The sequence below is a fragment of the Panicum virgatum genome, chromosome 2K (assembly GCF_016808335.1).
Source record: "Panicum virgatum strain AP13 chromosome 2K, P.virgatum_v5, whole genome shotgun sequence".
Taxonomy (NCBI): domain Eukaryota; kingdom Viridiplantae; phylum Streptophyta; class Magnoliopsida; order Poales; family Poaceae; genus Panicum; species Panicum virgatum.
In genome coordinates, this window is record NC_053137.1 from 48,876,095 (window position 1) to 48,896,533 (window position 20,439).

At 43.2% G+C, this 20,439-nt stretch overlaps 3 protein-coding genes across 5 annotated transcripts; 2 read left to right on the forward strand and 1 right to left on the reverse strand.

The window, feature by feature from the left end:
• Window positions 1-77: 77 nt before the first annotated feature.
• Window positions 78-4,978, reverse strand: LOC120681772 (E3 ubiquitin-protein ligase Os04g0590900-like). Of its 3 annotated transcripts, none has more exons than XM_039963365.1 (3): window positions 3,318-4,978; window positions 3,006-3,110; window positions 78-2,392 (listed from the first exon to the last, which is right to left on the reverse strand). In XM_039963365.1, the coding sequence occupies exon 1, from the start codon at window positions 4,771-4,773 to the stop codon at window positions 3,670-3,672; it is 1,104 nt and encodes a 367-aa protein (XP_039819299.1). In that variant the 5' UTR covers window positions 4,774-4,978; the 3' UTR covers window positions 78-2,392; window positions 3,006-3,110; window positions 3,318-3,669. The 3 variants fall into 3 exon arrangements, with proteins under 3 accessions (XP_039819299.1, XP_039819308.1, XP_039819293.1); XM_039963374.1 differs by having other exon boundaries at window positions 78-452; window positions 2,333-2,392; window positions 3,006-4,978; XM_039963359.1 differs by having other exon boundaries at window positions 3,006-4,978.
• Window positions 4,979-11,978: 7,000 nt separating this feature from the next.
• On the forward strand, window positions 11,979-14,103 carry LOC120681791. Its single transcript, XM_039963399.1, has 6 exons — window positions 11,979-12,174; window positions 12,334-12,378; window positions 12,474-12,584; window positions 12,697-12,767; window positions 12,981-13,174; window positions 13,747-14,103. Exons 1-6 carry the CDS (start codon window positions 12,002-12,004, stop codon window positions 13,858-13,860), a joined length of 708 nt encoding a protein of 235 aa, XP_039819333.1. The 5' UTR covers window positions 11,979-12,001; the 3' UTR covers window positions 13,861-14,103.
• A 2,149-nt stretch (window positions 14,104-16,252) lies between these two features.
• On the forward strand, window positions 16,253-17,534 carry LOC120681797 (mavicyanin-like). The gene is made up of 2 exons (XM_039963409.1): window positions 16,253-16,658; window positions 16,747-17,534. Exons 1-2 carry the CDS (start codon window positions 16,484-16,486, stop codon window positions 17,073-17,075), a joined length of 504 nt encoding a protein of 167 aa, XP_039819343.1. The 5' UTR covers window positions 16,253-16,483; the 3' UTR covers window positions 17,076-17,534.
• Window positions 17,535-20,439: the final 2,905 nt, after the last annotated feature.

Genomic DNA, 20,439 nt, shown 5'->3' on the forward strand with positions numbered 1-20,439 from the left:
CGCCCTGCCAAAACACCAAAAGATTCCCAGCTCCTGACATCCTGTGCACATGGATCATAGAATCAAAGAGTAGTGTGTACCGTAAATCAGATCACTTTCATCGCAAGAACAAGTATGGAGTATGGTTTAGTGTATGGATATCAAGACTGAAAAAGGGAAACAAGAAAGAAAGAAAAAGAGCAAATAACTTGTGTGCGTCCTCTCATTGACCCAAGAAACGGTTCTAAAACAGGGAACCCTTACCTGATCGACCTTTTACCATTTCTGTATAAGCATGATTGATCAAAAAGTGAAAGAACTGCACGAGCATTTCATCCCTGTGAGGCATGCATCTGATTGATTCGAATAACAGGACAAACTACATGTGCATCTTGCTCCCATGCAGCATGTCGCCTTTGCTCTTCAAATGTCCTGGTCGGAAGGAATGTAATCCGGTAAAAGAAGGGCGCCACCTGTGTAAAAATAACAGCACAAGTTAGAGCTGAGTCCCATGCATGATGCATCAACCAATTAACCAAAACGTCAGCTGCCTGGTAAAGATAGATGTATATCTCGAACATCAAGCGTGAAATACATGTATGTGCAGGCATGTGAGTATCATGAATATGCCAGATCAATGTACCACGAACAATAGGTGCATATATATTGATAAGATCACAGGACTAGACCATGACATTGATGCACAATATGCTTAGGTGCATATATTGATTCTATAGAAGGCAGCTACTCTATGCAGCATATGACAAAGAAAAAAAAGGTAGAGCAGAATGGCTTGAAATCAGCAAAAATAGGTTGTACCAAGACAACATTGATCTTAGTTAAGTGGGCTAACCACAGCTTAATATAGTAGTCAATATGAAAACCAATCTCAACAGCACACATGGCATAGAGCATAGATCACATACATACAAGACCTACAGTTAAAGGACCTACACATGTTGAGGGCCTATCAATGACTTAACATCTTGTTCAGGATTCCATACGGATAGCAATAGAAAAAGTTCATGTTGTAAGTTGAGCGCTTGAACCATGACAAAAGCAAAAGCATGGTACAGGAAAATTATAGTCAAGTTGTGATCCGAAAAATACTTGCATGATGTATGATGGAAAGCTAAAGTCAGTAGGCTAATGCAATTAGTTCACATCGAACCAAAACTCTCAAAGAGTGAGAAGGGCAGAAAGCATCAAACATGTCATTCCAAAATGCACGGATGCTACACTATCAAAAAAATGCACGGATGCTACACTATACAAGTACAGTATTGTTGTCTTGGTTCTCATCAACCAAACTAGCCTGTGGACAACTGGAGATCAGCAGCGGTTACCCCTATCAAAAAGCAAATAGACAAAAAAATGGACTGCTTAACAGATGCATAAATAACTCCACTTGAAGAAAAAAACTGGGGAATGGAAAAAGGAAGACAATAATGGAGTAAGAGATGAAATGGGGGCAGAAAGTCTAAGCATAAGGGAATTTCAGTGGTTGCCAAAAGGAACCAAAGATACAGCAGCATCATAGGACTAGACCAGTGAAAATAGATACATTGTTGGTTGGTGTAATATCTATTCATGCAATGCAACTTCCTCTACACTCTAGCTCCAGAACAAAAAATGACATACTTTGCGCGTTTGTCAAGAAAGAAATTTACAATTTTTTAGATTCTGAAAATATCTGGCCTCAGCTAGCACAGACTGATAGCTTGCAGCCAATGAGTACAAACTATGCAGTTCTAAGCCTGCCAGAACGACTTAAGCGTTTACAAAATTCAGAGACACAAAGACCAAGAGACAAGCACTAGTTCTCAATCCTCTTTAGATGTACATGGGCGAAATCCAAGCGTTGGAGAAGCTATAATCAAATATTATACATATTGAGATCTTTTCCAAGGTTTATGCAAAGGAATAACGTACCCACAGCAGCAAACTTACAAAATTATTAAGCACAAATACTTTCATCAATCGGTAAATGAGGTGACAGCTACAGTCAGTGTTTCATATTTTGATTGAATTCGACATGTTTCCTCAACTTGCATTTACAAACGTTATGGTGCGTAAAGTGAGCTTTATGCTGTGATTTTAGTATATACTTTGCAGGCTCTTAAGTTAATTCCTTGAGAGGTGAGCATATTTTTAGATATAAATAGCTCTCTAGTGTAATATAGATTAAAGAGAAAAGGCGTAGAACAGAATCTTTAATGTAGCGATCCCATACCTTTTCATACTTGGAAGTCTGAGAAACATGCTTTCCTACTGATTCCCAGAAAAAAGAAAGAAAGAATACCTTACTAAGCTCAATTATTTTAAGAATGAATTTGTGAGTTGTTTTCCTCACCATGCAGCTCGTAAGTTTCCTGAAGATGTATTTTCGATCGTGCTCCTTGCCATGAACATCCTAATCATTATGATAGTTTACATTTAGCACTAAAAGAAGACAAGGAAAGAGTAGAAGATAGAAACCAAACATGGCATGGACTCAAACTGACAAAAACATCTTGTGAATTGTGATTCACAGCAAATGGAAATGAACAATCATGTTATTATTTCAATTTCTTATTACAGAAATCAATTAAGACCTGCAAAACAGATAAGGTTTGTCCCTAGTATCTCGAACCATTAAAGAGGATAAAAAAAGATTAATAGTTAATTATGTTAGTACTTTTTACTAATAGATAGAGTAGTGAAAAAGATATGGCACCAGTGGAGAATTTTTTTTAGTATTCTTAATAAAATAAGCATCAAGTTCATGATGCCTGGAGGTGGTTGCTAAAGCTTTGTTAATTTATCATTTCATCATGAAACATCTTTCTGTAGTACTATCTTAGAGGCAATTAAATCAATGTTGTAATCAAACATCTCACATAAGACAAGCTAGTTGGCCACTAACAAAGGCCAAGGACAACCTTAGAGATGTAGGGCATCGACAATATCTAAGTATATAGGTCTTGCAATATTATCACTTATGTTTAAAACATGTTAGATTACTGAGGAATCAGCAATTCAGGTACCTTGATTTGGTGAATCTTTACACCTTGATCAGCAGCAGAACACCATAGTATTGTATCTGCAGTCCATTTCTTATCCTGCCAACAGGAAAACCTCACATGCAAAATCTGCAATATGTCAGCACAACAAATATTTCATCACTAGTTATGCTAACTGGATCTAAACATCCCCATGATAAATAAGACAATCACATGCAAAATTACTAATTGAGTTTGAAATCAATACATGCTCAATGCTATCCATACAAAGAAGAGATCTAACAATATCATACACCGCCACCAGGAAGTACTGGTCTCCAAGGCTAAGATTCTTACTTTAGTATTTTTGTTCCATTCCTTTTTGAGATAAATAGAAGTTGATATAGGTGATAGTCCATTCCTTTTTACGTGATTGCTACATAAAAACATCAGCTTCCCCAAATTCACTTAACCCAAGGCCCAAGCTTGAAGTTATCATACAGGAAACTTGGGACTTTGAAGCTAACACGACCACATCACTCTTAAAATCCTTATCACCAACAACTCTTCAGTTCGCATCTCAAAGGAGATTTTCTCCGAGAGCGACTTCAGCACTCTCGTATACACTTTCTATCAACAGACACTGACACACTACCAGCTCCCGGCTTTGCTGAGGCTGCATCCCCTTGACGATAAAAAACTTGCCGACTCACAGTGGCAGCACAGTGCCACTGGAGCGGCCATTCCGTGCGAAGAAGAACCCCTGGCCACTGCTTGACATGGACCTGCCAATCTTAAACCGACCTGACTGACAAGAAGACGAAGAAGTGCCTGCTGCCTCCTTCTCTTTCACCCTGAAGATCTTCATCTCTCGGGCAATTGGTAACTTGCAATTAGACGGCACGACACCATCCTGAACTTCAGGAACAGCTACAAGGAACAATGGTGAGTCCATGGACGCCGAGCGCCGAATTGGTTTGGCGGCCGCCCTTACATTCTCCTCCCCTGAAGCAGATGTGTCCTCACTTTGAGTGTCTGAAGAGGCCTCAGAGACCTCCGAGCCCAAAGTCTCCGGTTCAGATTGCGACAGCGACATTTCGTCATGCACTTGGTGCTCTTCCGCTTGGACACCATCCGCCGCAGCCTCCGCGGCCGTGGCGGGTAAATCGGAAGGAACGACGACGACGGGGGAGCGGCAGATCGGGCAGTTGACGTGGGCGCGGAGCCAGGTGTCGATGCAGGGTGCGTGGAACGGGTGCGCGCAGCGCGGGAGGAGGCGGACTAGCTCCCCGTCGCTGAACTCGCCGAGGCACACCGCGCAGTCCCCGGCCCGGCCCACCCTGCGGCGGTACTCCACGGCTGTTATGGACGCGATGGTGGCCTCGTCGAGCCCCACCGTGCGGATGTACCACACGTGGTGCACCACCCCTCCCCCTCCCCCTCCCCCTCCCCCTCCCCCGCCCTCCTCCTCGTCGCCGGACCCGCCGCCGTCGTCGGCCCCTTCGGCGGCGGCCGCGGCGAGGCGCCGGCGCCGGCGCAGGATGAGGCGGCGGCGGCGGTAGAGGAGGAGCGTGGAGAGCGCGAGCGAGATGAAGAGGAAGGCGGAGAGCAGGGAGACGACGAGGAGGAGGCGCACGGGAGCGTGGCGGCCGGCGTCCGGCGCGCGCGGGATCGCCGGGATCGGGGGCGGCGGGGGCAGCGCGTACTCGGAGCAGTCCTCGACGCCGCCGGGGCAGAGCCGGAGGCAGTCGAGCGGGCTGTCCGTGCAGTTGGCGGTGACGGTCGTCGCCGCGTGCGGGCGCAACGGGATCATGGCTGCCTCGGATCGGACTGCGGCTGGGGCAGCGCGGCGGGCTCGGCGGCGCGCATCGGGGAGGTGGCCGCGTGCGCGAAGGTGGCGGTGGTGGTGGCCGGTGGGGGTGGAGATGTGGATTGGATTGGTCGTTGTTGTTGGGTTTGGTAAAGTTTGGCGGACGCAGAGGCATCAATTTGGGGTGGAGCTGGAGCGCAGAGACGGCCGACGGCGACGGCGACGGCGACGGCGAGAGCCCAACATCTACGACATTGCAAGCTTCTCTCTGACACGATGGGCCCAAGAAACTCTGCTACGGAACTGGGGGCCACCAGTCAGTGAGAAACCCTGCTTCGATTTCTCGTGCGCCGAGCAGCAGCCCGTATTGGATTACGCAAAGTCAAACAACAGTTGGACCAAGATTAGCCTCCACTGTCCTGTACACGTAGGACTGGAGAGTCGCGTCGACCCTAATTCACGCCGTTGATTCCGTTCCGGAGGGCATGTGTGTGAGGCTGTTAAAAATGGGGAAGATTACGTAAGTATTTGCTCTGGATGTGGTCCAGACAATGATACTAGATTAGTTAACTGAGCTACTGCCTACAGTGGCAACAAAGGGTAAATTTGACCAGAGGGGTCGGGTGATTGGGTTAGGCAGGTGCTGGTAAATTGATCGATGTTTCGACGCAATCAATGGGTGAATCACGGGTCACATCGACTGACGACAAATTGTCAATGAGCTCTTGGATCTTTCCAGGCTCCCAATATCATCAGCTCATTTGGTTTCTGAACTTCTCGCCGTTCGATTTGAACACACTGTATTTGAATGAAGCTGGTAAATTGCATCTAGAGGATTGAGCAAATTTTTTTCGTTTAACTAGATGATTGAGCAAACTTTTACTTAGACATTATTACCTACAAAGACACGCTCGCTCCGTCTCTCTCTAGGGGTACGCACTCTGTCTAAGGCCGTTTCCAGTAGAGGTTATACGAGAGTTTCATACGTATTGAATAGGGTGTCATGTTACTATTTTAGATGGTGTGACACTGAATTAATAAAGAGAGGGATGAAATAAGTTTCATCTAGATAAAACCATGCATGCACTGTTACCGACTCTTGATGATCTTAGAACTAAATGTTATGAAAGGCTAAATATAAAATAATGCATTGTAGAGTGAGTTTTATCCATGATTCCATTTATATTTTGGTGACATAACACTCTTGGAAATAACAAAATGAAACTACCATCAGGACCAGCCCAAATATCTTTTTTTCGAGAAAAATCAAACATTATTAGTTCGGGCTAGTTGAACTCAGTTTTCCACCTGCCCAACTAAGGCCTTTTACCTCTACTAGTTCTATGCTCGTACGTTGCTACGGGTTAAACAAATTTTATATGTAATTCATGAGATGAAATATGCTCGTGCTTCGCTATAAGTAAAACAAATTTTACATGTAATTCATGATATGAAATATTTGCAACATTACATAACAAATGAAATATACATGGGATGAAACTAATGCCAATATTTTTAATGAACGCTGACCCTTAGTCTAATTTTCATGGAGTTCTTGGGGTGAGGGGCTTGAGCTACCCCCCCCCCCCCCCACCCTACCCCTCCAACCCCACGCTGGCTCTGCTGCTCCTTCGTACGTAGATGAGTCATCTTGCAAAAAAAATGTTGATAGCATAATTCATAGAACACTGAGCACTCTAACTTGCCTAATTTGTCACATGATGTATCTATTCCATTGTCCATTCTCCAATCTACAGGAAATATAACAAAAAGCCAAAGTTTGCAACCCCAGTATCAACTGGCACTGCATTCATAATAAATTCCTAATCCTCAAAATCAAACGTTTTGCAGAGATAATAGGTTCATTAATTATGGATAAGAGTCCTCTCGCACTCCAAAGAAAGAAAGAAAAGCATAAAGTCTAACTCTTGTTCTAGCTTTCATCATTCCTCAAGGGGCGAACTAAGGATATGTCCAGCAATGTCACCTGGAGCTTGCTCGCCATTGTTGCACAATCTGTTTCAAGAACCATGGGAGCTGGGAGCTGGAATTTTTTCTAACCCAATAAGATGAGGATTAAAAAATAGTGTTTTGAGATCATTAGACATTACAATCTTGCAATATGCATGCTGTTTTAAACCAATACATAAGCATCTACTTTCAACAAAATAATAAAAAATTAAAGGCACATGAAAAAATTTAGAGAATGACCAAGTGAAAAGGTATTTGAATTTTCTGAGAATCCAAATCGGACCTTGAGGCCTTCATAGAGTGCACGTGAACGGCAAGACTGTAAGCACGAATGATCATATTCAGAACAAACAAATTCACGAAGTCTCTGTAATTTATTTCTCCTACGCACTGTTGACATGACCAAGCCAGGGGGCATGCAAGGATACATAGGATACTGTAAACAGATCCTTCCCACCACTGATAAGCTGCAAGGGTGTTTATCTCATGGACAAATCGATTAAACACATCTTCATATCATACAAAGAAGAGACCAAATTTAGAGCACCATTTCAAGTAATTTGGATAGTACTTATTTTCTTGAAATATTATTTTGATAGTACTTCCAATAGACAGATCAAAAAGGTTATTTGAATCAAAAGTGCTACACAACAAGCTCAGGAGGTAAAAGAAAAGGACTACAAAGGGTTGAATCTGATCGGTAAGTATCAAGGTTAATTTGAGGATAAGTATACATACACAATCTCTATTATTTGTTCTGGTGGACGGCATGGGAGATGCCACGGTTCACTGAAGGTGTTGGGACCCATGAAATACATCATGTGTAAGTGACCATGTAATTCTTCGGCCCTATTAGTTTGTAAGATCTATAGAAATATCAAAAATTCTATATCAGAATTTAAGACGGCTCCAATCTCCACACAAAAAAATCAGGACTACACATGACACTTAAGATGTGAGCTATTAAAAAGAGTACTCCATCCGTTCTAAAATGTAGGTAGTTTTGACTTTTTCAGATTCATATATTTTACTATGTATCTAGACATATGTTATATCTAGGTGCATAGCAAACAACTATGAATCTAGAAAAACCAAAACGACCTACATTTTGGAACGGAGGGAGTATGAAGTACTTCATTTACTGATTATAGGAAGGGAAAAAGGATGGTTTGGTGCTGGCCCAGGTAACTCATCAGTGCCGACAAAAATTCCATACGAGCAATAGTTAAAACGTCTACTTCGGTCTTTTTGTGTACTCCCTCCGGCCTAAAATAAACGTAATTCTAGGATCAAGCACACAAACCAATGCTAGGCATAAAATTGTAAAAATACCTCTTGTTTTTTATGATGAGTGGATAAGATGTTAGTTGTCTTTTGCCAAAATATTTCAAAATTGCTTGTCATTTGGGGTAGGTTCAAAGTTAGCAATTTTTATGGGATAAATTCTGAATTTTATAGTTGCAATTATTTTGGGACGGATGTAGTAGTATAGTAGATAAAATTTACGTGGGCTGGGATGTGAGATTTCCTAATGGGCCGGGCAAGGCCGCGCTGCCGAATTCTATTCCTCTGGCCTGGGCCAAGGCAAGCCACGTCATCACGCACTAATCAAAGCCCCCGCATAAACAGAGCCACGCAAATTATCCTGATTGCCGAGTATAGTTTGTTTAGTTTAATCCCCTCTTGCTGAATTGAGTTGAGTACTATACTAAAGGGCCAAGAATCGGCGCGCGCTCGTGAGTCGTGGCCCACATACTATTCATGCGGGTCCCACATACTATTCACGTGGGACCCACGTGGGGCCCACGTACTATTTAGGCGGGACTCACGTGGGGGCCCACGTACTATTCAGGCGGGACCCACGATTCTATTAAGTTAGTCTCTTTATCTTAAAAAATATTTTCCTTCCATTATTTGACAATACAAAATATATTTAACTACTTCCTACATACAAAAATAATAACTAAACTTTGTATACTACATTTACATGTGATAGTTGTACTACTTCTTGGGTTTTGATTTCCCTCCGTAAACCCACAAAATATAATTAAATTGTTCATTCATTTCTAATCTTATTTTTTTCCTACTAAAATAATTAAACTATACTTACTGACAAAAAAGAGTAAATTTCAGTGGCGGTCATCGATCTTGCGCCAAGATTTCATCTAGTTCCCGGTACTTGCAATCTGCATAAGCGCATACATAAACTTGTAATTGGCTCACATGTAGGTCCAAACCCTCTCCGCCCGCGCCCGGGGGGACCACGTGGACTGCCTGGTGGTTCACTAAATGCAAAAAAAAACCCTGGGAAATACGAGTCTCAGATATTTCATCCTTCCTCTTTCTTCTCCGCGCGTGAGGGGCATTGGGGGCGACTGCGGGCGGCGGCTAGGGTTCGAGGACCCTTCTCTGGAGGCTCCCGTCCTCTCCATGGCCCCGAGGAGGAGGACGCCGGACGACCCCCCACCAGATTATGGTGAGTCCTTAGCCTCTCCGCTTTGCTCGTCCCCACACTCCTTCCCCGTCCGGCTAGCCTGCCTTCCCCGCGCTCTGTCCCCGGTCGGCCCGCCGCCTCCCCGTGCTCTCTCCCCGGCCGGCGGTCCGCCTCCCCGTGCTCTCTCCCTGGCGGGCGGTCCGCCTACCCGTGCTCCCTCCCCGGTCGGCCATGGAGAGGACCCGCGCTCCCTCCCAGTCCGGTCGCTCGCCTCACCGTCAGCAGGCTCAGCAGGCGCCTGCACGCGCTCCCTATGACCCTTGTTCACTAGTGCTCGCAAAGTGGATCCCCTGAAATTTCGATTCCCCGTTGGCACAATAGCTTCGCCCTCTTGCCTATATGAACTGAACTGCCTCTCTCATTAATCAGTATTGATATATAGCCATTGGTGATGCAAGCATATTCCATTCACTAATTTTCACGCCAACTGCAGTTTAGTTCCCTATTATTTGGTTGTGTGTTGCATCCTAGATGATTTATGCTCTGTGGTTCTGTTCATAATGTAGGAGCTGATGAGATGAGGTTTTCTGTTGAGGTTCACCATGGTGGGGTTTTCTGCGGGAATGGACAGAATCGTGCCTACCAGAATTGCAAGGTAGATTGGTGGGATCATGTCGATGCTTGGTCCTGGTCTTTTTTCTAGGTTGAAGAAATCGTTATGAAACTAGGCTATGGGTTAAATCCATCCAACTTGAAGGTGTACTGGCTCTTACCTGGGAAAAAATTGTCCGATGGTTTGAGGTATTTGTCCTCTGATGATGACACAGCGGTGATGAGCAGAGTGGCTGATAAGGTGAAGAATTTTGTCATCTATTTTGATCATACCCCTTTAGGAGAGGACTGTGAGGAAGTTCTAGATTTCCTGGACAGTGACAATGATGTTCAAGAGGGCGATGATGACCTTTTCACTGATAATGTTGATGATGAAGGGGTGATAAACCCTGTAGTTGTTAAGTCAAAGAAGGCAGCTGGGAGCAGGATGGGAAATGGGAATGCAATAGTTGTTTCTGAACCACAGAGTCCTGATGAGGAAACCGATGATGAACTGGACCTACCAGATGATGAGGATGGAGCAAATGGAGTGAGACTTAAATTTAAAACATTTGTGCCAGATGACCTTAACAATCCAACATTTAGGCTTGGTATGAGCTTCCCTTCAGTTGAGATGGTCAGAAAAGCTGTGACAGAGTATAGCTTGAAACATAGAGTCGACATCAAGATGCCTAGAAATGATAAGATGAGGATTAGTGCTCACTGTGCACTTGGTTGCCCTTGGACGTTGTACTGCTCAATGGACAGTAGGGTGAAGACCTTTCTAGTGAAGAAATATGTCGCAGAACATAACTGCAGAAGGGAGTGGGATCTCAAGAGATGCACTGCAAAGTAGCTAGCAGAGAAGTATATTGAAAGCTTCCGGGCTGATGAGAAGATGACTTTGGGTAATTTTTCTAGGACAGTACAAAAGGAATGGAACTTTACACCTACTAGAAGCAAGCTTTGGAGAGCCAGAAGGCTAGCTTTGGAAACCATCTATGGAGATGAGCTTGGACAGAATAATAAACTTTGGGATTATGGCAATGAGATACTAAGATCAAACCCTGGAAGCACATTCTATCTAAAGCTTTTAGATGGCCATTTTAGCCATCTATACATGTCTCTTGATGCTTGCAAGATAGGGTTTCTTAGTGGTTGTAGACCAGTTATTTTCCTTGATGGGTGTCATTTGAAAACTAAATTTGGGGGTATTCTACTGACTGCTGTTGGGGTGGACCCAAATGACTGTATATTTCCAACATCAGTGGCTGTTGTTGAAGTGGAATCCCTAGCCACATGGAAGTGGTTCCTAGAGACACTCAAGCAAGATCTTAATATTGACAACACATATCCATGGACCATGTATGCATGCTATGAGGCACCATAAACTTGTATGGAACCTCAGCTGCAACCAAGACGCCCTGTATGCATGCCGTGTGGCACCAGTAACCTATATTATGCTTTGTATGGATGCTATTTCAAATGGCTAATATGATGTGTGCATCTAGTTCTTTATCTCCAGATCTGTGTCAACATGTACTCCATTTTCAGTCACCAATTGATTCATTCATTCACAAATTGTAGGGGACAGGAGACACGTTGGGCAGAAATGGTGTGAGCAAATGAGAAAATGAAGAAGTACAGGGGGGTTTTCTGCATTTAGTGAACCGACCTGGCAGTCCATTCACAAATTATAGGGGACAGGAGATGTTGGGCAGAAATGGTGTGAGCAAATGGGAAAATGAAGAAGTACATGTGGTTTTTTGCATTTAGTGAACCACCTGGCAGTCCCCCCGGGCGCGGGCGGAGAGGGTTTGGACCTAGATGTGAGCCAAATGCAAGTTCATGTATGCGCTTGTGCAGATTGTAAGTACCGGGATCTAGATGAGATCTTGGCGCAAGTTCAATGACCGCCACTGAAATTTACTCAAAAAAATCCTAAGGAAAAATTACATGTAACTCTATACTACAATGCTTGAAATTGACGTGCTCTCAGACACAAAACTACTATGCTGCTGCACTGTAATTTTTAGATCTAACTCAATACATCAATATGATATTGCTTCGAATATAGTAACGAATAATATCTTTTTATTAATATTTTAAATCACGTTTTTTTATAGGCGCGCTTAGAGCGCCAGTTTTTCTACTCCGTAGTACTCAACCGCGACGTCAATTACAGCTTCAGATCGAATAGTTATTCTGAGACCGTCACATGTTTAATGATAGCGTATGCAATTAAGCACGGAACCTATAGCTGAGCCGGCGAGCTCGATCTGCTCTACTCGCTTGTTCCTTTCTTGCCTTCGGGCTCACCTATCCCGGCCCCGATCCTCCATGGCCACCCTCACCTTGCCGCCGACCAACGCCGGCGGCCAGACCGCCACCCAGGAAGGCCCTGCAGGGTATGTGCCCGCCACCTTTGCTGCTGCTTTGTTTTGTCCTGTGTATTATTTTTTTTCCTTTTGGGGGTTTCGCAAGACTCAACCTACCGAGCCGAGGAATTGATGCCAAATCTGATGGGTGGTTTCTTGAATTTCCTCTTTATGGTGCCACGGGATCAGGAAGCCTGGCGCGAGCGCTGCAGATCCGGGCGGCATGGATTCAGAGTACGTTTTCTCGGACTAGGAATCTGTGATTTGTTCTGTGCTGTTTGCGACAACGACTCGTGGATTTGTCTGATGCGGTTTATTCCGGTGAATAGGTGGGTTGTTCTGGGGAAATCGGACATCGTTCCGGCGGATTTGGCCGAGGCCGCCGCTGCCGCAGGGCACCCCCGCCTCAACTTCTCGCCGCTGCCGATGATACCTATCTGGTACGAATTGGGGATAGCAATTTTCTTCTTTGTTTGGTTTTTTTGTCTGAACTCTGAAGCACAAAATAGGATCGGAATTATGTGCTTAACATGCTCCATGTTTCTCTCTCAGGGTGCAGATGGTCCTTGGGGGCGTGGCTTACACGGCTGTGCCGTTCTACAAGAGGGCCAGGAAGATCGAAGGTATGTTCAGACCCATAGCACTGCGAGTTGCAGGATGCAGAATTGCAGATGGTGGTTGGTGACTGGGGCCTTGGGGGTGTAGTTCAGGATTGATTGTCAGTTTATATAGTTTATAGTATATCATGGATGATCAGATGAATTACAAACTGCTGACACATGTTCATATAACCCAGTTCCTAACAGCTTATTGCAATGATTGAATTACTATGTCAGGCGAAACGTTGAACAATGTAGAAACTGCAGTGGAGGTTGTGGAGCATGTCGCTGAGGTAACAGAGAAGCTAGCTGCCAACGCAGCCAATTCCCTACCAGAGAACGGGTCTCTGCAGAAGGTTGCTGTGGAGATTGAGTACATTGCTGAAGTGGTGGATAAGGATGCACACAAGGTTGAAGCGGTCATTCAGAAGGTACGCGTTGCACTATCACTGCTCCTCTTACTTAAAATTGAAAAGTATGTCAACATATTAAGGATGTCATATTGCAGTCGTACATGACAAATTAAAAATCTTATGTATTAATTTGTTATCAGCCACGTTTTTTCACTAGAAACTAGTAAGGTACATGGAAAAGACGTGCCAGAACAAACTTCAGACCTTTTCATTGTAGGAAAATTCTGACCACATTAACATGGGATCTTTGTTAAAAAAAAAACAGCAGGACCACTGCTCAAACAAGGATCTTATTTAGCTGTTCATGTAAGAAACTGACGACACATTCAATCTTTTCTTAACTTGGAGCTGGGAAAACCATATTCTAAAATATTACTCCCGATGCTTCCTGCAAAACTTGCCTTTTATTTGGCAAGTTCAGAACACTCGTGTCTGCTTTATTTCAGAAACACTTCAGACCTGCTGAACATGCTTGGGTAGCTTCGTACCAAATTTATTCAGGCATCCAGCTAAAACTAGAAACAGTTTTCTTTCGTCCAATCAAAGATAATTCCATGTATTATGGAAAAGTTAAACCTCTTCTATTGCAGATTGAAGACATGAGTGAGAAGATCGATGCCGCTATGGAGCCTATCATTGAAGCGCTTGAGAAGGACTTCAAGCCGAACCCAACATCCTCTACTGGATTAGATGCCAAGAAATAATAGTTCATGTAGATTCGAGGGAAAAAGTGAAGGGTTGCTTGTTGTAAATATGGTTCTTTCTTTTCTTCTCTAGCTTTCTGAATTCCTTGTAAATATGGACCAGAACCGCTCCATGATGTAGTAAGACATGGTGACGGTGTGTGTGCCGGATGCTCGAATCGGAGTGTCATGATGGTCAAAATGTATTAAAAAAAAAATACCGACTGGAGTCTGGAATATTACATAGACCTTGTGTTCCAATCATTTTGAATCCATAATGATCATCGCTTTGAAAAGGAAAATAAAAATTAAAATACTCAAATGCACCACACTCGTTCTCCATGAGGTGATGAATGCAGATGGGAATGGGATGGGGAGATTGATCTACGAATTTCCTAGAAACTCTATGTGGTTCTTATACGTGCCCATTGAACACTCGATCAGCGCAATTGCCCAAATGGATCTCGATGGCCATGTTTTACTCTGCACTCTGGCATCGGTCCCCTGACCACGAACTGATCAAAGCCAAATTGCCCTTGTTGCTCCACACACTTCAGTATCAGTTCCCTAACGCGTGCAGTTTTCATGGGAGCACCGTGTAGTTTTCCACTATAATGACTTATCTTAGCCAAGGTTCACCAAACCGGTGGGAACCGGTCCGGTTTGACCGGTTACCGGTCAAACCGGCCCGGCCCGGTTCCGGTTTGACCGGTTACCGGTCAAACCGGCCCGGCCCGGTTCCGGTTTGGACCGGTACCAAACCGGACCAAATTCAAAATTCAAATTTAAATTCAAAAAAATGAAAAATTCTCAAAAAATTCCTAAAAATACTTCAAGGTGCGACGAATTTAATGGTGTCAAATTTTCTCAAAAATTCGTTCATTTAGTATAGTTTGCAGGGATTTGAAGTTAAACAAAAAAACGTGCATAAAAAATATACAAATACAATGTAAAAGTATTTTAAAAAAGGATTGGAGGGTTCATTTAGACTAAAATATGTTATACAAACATTCATTTAGTATACTTTGCGGGCATTTGGATTTAAACCAAAAAAGAAAAAAATTTGGATTTAGCTGGTTACCAGTCAAACCGACCGGTATACCGGTCCGAACCGGTTGAACTGCGAAATTTGAATTCCACCGGTACCGACCGGTTTCCGTCCAAACCGGACCGGTATACCGGTACCGGACCGCGCCGGTTTGGCCGGACCGGTCGGTAAGGTTAACCCTGATATCAGCTACTGATTTCGTTTCACATGATATTTATCCAACTGTTAAAAAAATCATCCAGCGATTATTATTTGTACTGCTTCCTTTCACAAGCACCTGCCAGATTTCCCTAACATAAAACGAATGGTTTTCAAAAAAAAAACATAAAACGAATGGACCGTGCAGTGCCATGCTCTGCGTACGAGAGGCCTTGCCCGAGCTGCAAGAATTTCGAGATGAATTTGGGACACAGTAGCAGGAGGGAGGCATGAGAGTGACGAATCCGAGACAGTTAGTTGAGTCCTGCCCCAGTCTTGATGTTGCTCTCTACTCCTTCCGTCCCAAAATAAAATTTGCTTTGTAAGTAGTTCGCGAATGGCCCCGTTTAGTTACCCGTTTAGTTGCTGTGTAAGATGTTACTCTCTACGCCAATTGGCCCCGTTTAGTTCGAGGAAAGTTTGCGAAAAGTTACTGTATCACGTTTCGTTGTTATTTGACAAATAATGTCTAATCATGGACTAATTAGGCTTAAAAGATTCATCTCGTACTAATCAGTTAAATTGTGTAAGTAGTTATTTTTTTAACTACATTTAATGCTCCATGCATGTGTCAAAAAATTCGATGTGATGGGTACTGTAGAAATTTTTTTGAGAACTAAACGGGGAAGTGTAGTTTGGATTCAAAATTTGTTCCAAAATAAGTGTTATCTCTCTCCTCCTCTATCCCTCCTCGTTTCACGTGCACTCTCTATTTTTTTTACCCTTCCTTAATTTTCGTGCTCAACTCCTAAAACTATACTTATTTGGAACTGAGTATACTTAATTTTCCCTGACCAGGCATAACTCTCCTCGATTATTCACATCAGGGATGATTTGAGCTACATGTTCACGCCCCCCCCCCCCCCCCCCCCCCCCCCCCGTTTTCAACGCGCCACGACGTCTTGATCACACAAATGCGTTAGAGTTTTGATCACACAAAAAAGATGCACTTCACAGCACGAAGATGACAGCAGCTGGTTGCCCTACCCGTAGCCTCTAGTGCCGCTTTCGTGTTAAGCTTTTGGTCGCACTCGCACCGTATGCACTCCAATTCCTTCCTCATAATTCTTCGACACATCATTGCACTTATTCCACTTCTGAAGAAATTAGTCAAAAAAGCTAAAGGAACGAAAGAAACATGCAAGAAATAAGAATCATCACGGGCCGGATTTTGCATTTCAAAACATAACAACCAGGAGGTGACGGTCTCTATAATAAACACTTAAATAGACCACCGTGTCCAACCTCACCTCATGTCAAAGTGTGCAGCAGCTAGCAACAGTGGGGAACAGGTGATTTCTGTTCGTAATCCTGATCGGTCTCCCGCGCCGAACCGGTGGTGCGCCTCCGTTCTTGTGTCCCTCACTGTCGCAGCACATCGCAAGGCTAAAGATCACCATGCTGCCCAACACTTTGGCTCGTGTCGTAGCAATACTGCTCGCCGCGGGCTTCACGGCGGCGGCGCTGGCCTCGGCCACGACGTTCGTCGTCGGCAACGACCAGGGGTGGACGATCGGCGTCGACTACATCGCCTGGGTCAGAGGCAAGACGTTCAAGGTCGGAGACAAACTGGGTGAGTGGTCAGCTCTGCTCCCTTAGACCAGCCTGCAGAGTGCAGCTGCGCATGCGCTGGCGCGTCGTGAGAAACCTAGCAATTGCAGTGTTCAGCTACCCGAGCGCGGAGCACACGGTGACGGAGGTGGGGAAGAACGACTACTTCGCCTGCGCCGGCGGCGGCGCGCTGCGCAACGACCGCAGCGGCTCGACCAACGTCACGCTCACGGGCCCCGGCACGCGCTACTTCATCTGCAACATCCCGGGACACTGCACCATCGGCATGAGGCTCGCCGTCACCGTTGCCGGGGACGGCTCGCCGCCCCCGGTCGTCACTTCGGCAGCCACTGCAGCCACGACGGGCTCCCGGATCCGGCCAAGGATGGGCCCTGCAGTCGCTGCGGCCGCGGGAGCTATGATCAAGCTCGCGTTGTAGTATAAGTCAGCTAATTAGCAGTTAACACTTCGACTATGAAACGAAGCTAAGCATGATCAACACCTTCGATTTTGCGACGCGGTATAAGCTGAAGGCCACGAGCATGACAAGGATGAAACCCTCGGATCAGCCGATCATCAGATGAAGCTTGGAACCGAAGGTGACGTCCGTAAGTCGCAGCAGAACTGCAGAAGAAGAAGCATGTGAGTCGTTGGCGAAGGTCCAGGCAGAAGCTCACGAGGGAAGCATGAATGAACAAGATAAAGAAGTCTGAATTGTATACTTCTCTTCCCAATAAAAACCATATGGTAGAGCATATTCCAGGAATATTGTAAAAGTAAAGGGTAAAATAGGAATGTAAAAATCCCTCTACTTAGTATAAATATTAAAGGAAGACTTTTTTTTTAGAAAATCATGAACTGTAATCTTGTGAAGACATAATAGTATTACAGTTCACTATTTGGTTTTGAACCCATTAGATATCCACACTTACTCCCTCCGTTCCAAATTATAGTTCGTTTGACTTTTCTGATCCCAAATTTGACCGGTCGTTTTATTCAAAAATTTGTGCAAAGTATCACTTCTTTTATCTTGGGTTGTTTTATCAATACAAGATCATCAAGAATGATTTAAATTTGACAATTTTTACATAATTTTTTTGAATAAGATGATTGGTCAAACCTAGAGCCAAAAAAGTCAAACGAACTACAATTTGAAACGGAGATAGTACTAAACATGTATATACTCGTATGGATCACTATCAACCATTTGCTTTCTCCTATCTGAACAAAATTTTGTTTTAAAATAGGTTTTTCAGATTATAAGTTTTAATTTTTTTAACAAGCTTCTACAAAAAAAAACTTAGTTGATTGAGTATTTTAGATAAGTCTTTTAACGAGCTGTTTTGAAAACTTGTTTTCAGCAAGTTTTATTGGAGAAACTGAACAACCAACAACCTGTGTTGTTTTGAAAACTTGTTTTTCAGCAAGTTTTATTGGAGAAATTGAACAACCAACAACCTGTGTGGTTAAGTTGCCTAAAAGGGTTCACAAAAATGGAAAGTTCCTTCCAAGAATCTATCTTGAAAATTATCATGAAAATTATGTTAAAAGATATCATTCATAATTTTACTAATAAACTATATGAAGTTTTTTTGGATAGAAGTTGTGGGAAGAAACTCTCCTGCAACATTCTCATTTTAAAAGTTATCACCGAGATTTGTACTGAGAGGCCGTTTTTGTTAGAATAAGGAAAATGTTCCAGCCTCATTCAACCACTCAAACACACTACTCAAATAAGCATGCAGTACGCAGATTGTTGGCATACTGGAGTAGTGTGTTTGAGTGGCCGTAGACATTCACTTGTGAATGATTGAGACCGAAACCTTTTTCTTGTTATAAAAAACAGCATCTCTGTACAAATCTCAGCACTGAGAGGCTGTGTGGAGTATTTATATGCAAAAGTTATGTCCAAAACGTTCCAGACAATATTCTTATGAAACATTATACTAAAGAGATGTTAGAAGAAGTGTTTGGCGAAAAGTTGTATATAAAGTTATGTGTGTAAGTTATGGAAAAACAAGTTGCAGGCTGTCCCATTGAGTAGCGGCAGTTATGCCCACTAATTGATAATGACGAAAGTTTATGAGGATAGGTATTAGCTGATGTTGCAGTGGAAATTTTTTACATATAATTTTATGATGATAGGTATTAGCTGATGTGGCGGCGGGAGACTCCAACCTCAATGAGAGATGTTGTGGTGGACTTCTTATACAGACGTACGATAATATTGTGGCAGTTGTTTAAGTTCATTATTAATATTTTAATGGAAGCTTTCAATTGATTATCGATGTTGTAATAGTTATTTTAAGATTGTTTGATGGATCGATATGTGATTATTGCTGGTCCTTTTCAGTATGTTTGAGATGTGAAGTGATGGTGCAACAAATATTCTAAAATATTGTATAAATTTATTCTAAATATTTCAAAAATTGATTCCCCATGTTACACCTTTGTAAGCTAATCAACAAGTTTTGTTCATTTTATTATTATTTTTTAAAAACTATTTTTTTGGAATGTTGCAATTGTAGGGCAAAAATATCGCAATTTTGATTTAGATGTTGTAAAAGGTAAGTACCAATGTTACATAACTCCATTTCTACGTGTTGTCATTTTCATTGGATGTTGCATGAAACATATTATCATGTTGCGGTGGAAATTTTCTATCATAGAAGCGGAAGATAAAATTATTTTTATATGTATTTTTGTAATGTTGCAGTGATTAATTTTCAATGTTGTGATGGAGCGTCCGATAAAACAATTTTCATCGAACATCCGAGCGCTAGCAGCTCCGAAAGAAGTTTCAACCGGAGAGGTAGAACAGTAGGTTATGCACAGCAGGCATGAAGCGCTCTCCATCAAACATGAAGAGCAAGCATGCTTTGGTAGAAAGAAGCAGCAAGACGGTTCCATCAAATGGATGGCGTTGGGCGCCATCCAGTCATCCAGAGAGTAATATTGTGATCTTTTGATGCTTATCTAAAGGAAAAAAATAACGGTAAATAGCTAAAGATTAGTTCTTTTAATGGTACGGATCTAATTTTTTCTTTTACAGTTCGATCAACCAATGAAGTGGGAACTCAAACACGTTACCCTCACACGGGGCATAATGTGAGCCTTGGGCGTCTTCCCCTGAACGCTTCTACTACTAGAAAACAGGCCTTCAGCACCGGCTGAGGAGGGCCAGAGGAACCGGTTTCCCAACCGATGCCCCGCAACCGCGACCAATGGCCTTGCCTTAAGACACCGGGTTTTTCAACCGGTGCCTTTGGCTTCCATTGGTACCGGTTGGAAACACCAACCGGTACCAAAGAGGCTGCCACGCTGACGCAAGGTGGCAGCCCCTTTGATACCGGTTGATCTTTCCAACCGGTACCAATGACATTTTACCTTTTTTCCCAAATCCAATTTTGTTTGTTATATTTATTACTGTTTATTCTTTTATAATTGCTAAACACACTCAAGCTCTATAGTACTATACGTTCATTGGTCGTTCGTGTTCGTTTTCAGAGAATATTTGAAACTAACTAAAAGTGAAATGCGAGCATATAATTAAGCTAATTAGATGAACTAATATATTTACAAATTTACAAACATCAAGACATAATGTTTAAAAATATTTACAAATGTACAAGTCATGTTTGTAGTCCAACTACTGGTCCCTCAGGAGGTCGATGGAAGTCCTTTATGGATGTGACCGTCGTGGTAGAACTCGCCTCTAGGATCCAAGATCTCGTTCAAAATGAATCCGGCGAGCTGCTCGCACACGGCGTTGATCCGATCATTAGAGTAACATTCATCCTCCA

What these genes read in the sequence shown, in the direction of transcription:
- LOC120681791 (XM_039963399.1), top strand. Translation starts at nt 12,002, where the DNA reads ATGCAATTAAGCACGGAACCTATAGCTGAGCCGGCGAGCTCGATCTGC. An exon ending in ACCCAGGAAGGCCCTGCAGG is followed by an intron (nt 12,175 to 12,333) that starts GTATGTGCCCGC and finishes CCACGGGATCAG; the next exon opens with GAAGCCTGGCGCGAGCGCTG. An exon ending in GAGGGCCAGGAAGATCGAAG is followed by an intron (nt 12,768 to 12,980) that starts GTATGTTCAGAC and finishes TTACTATGTCAG; the next exon opens with GCGAAACGTTGAACAATGTA.
- LOC120681772 (XM_039963365.1), bottom strand. Translation starts at nt 4,773, where the DNA reads ATGATCCCGTTGCGCCCGCACGCGGCGACGACCGTCACCGCCAACTGC.
- LOC120681797 (XM_039963409.1), top strand. Translation starts at nt 16,484, where the DNA reads ATGCTGCCCAACACTTTGGCTCGTGTCGTAGCAATACTGCTCGCCGCG. An exon ending in CAAGGTCGGAGACAAACTGG is followed by an intron (nt 16,659 to 16,746) that starts GTGAGTGGTCAG and finishes TAGCAATTGCAG; the next exon opens with TGTTCAGCTACCCGAGCGCG.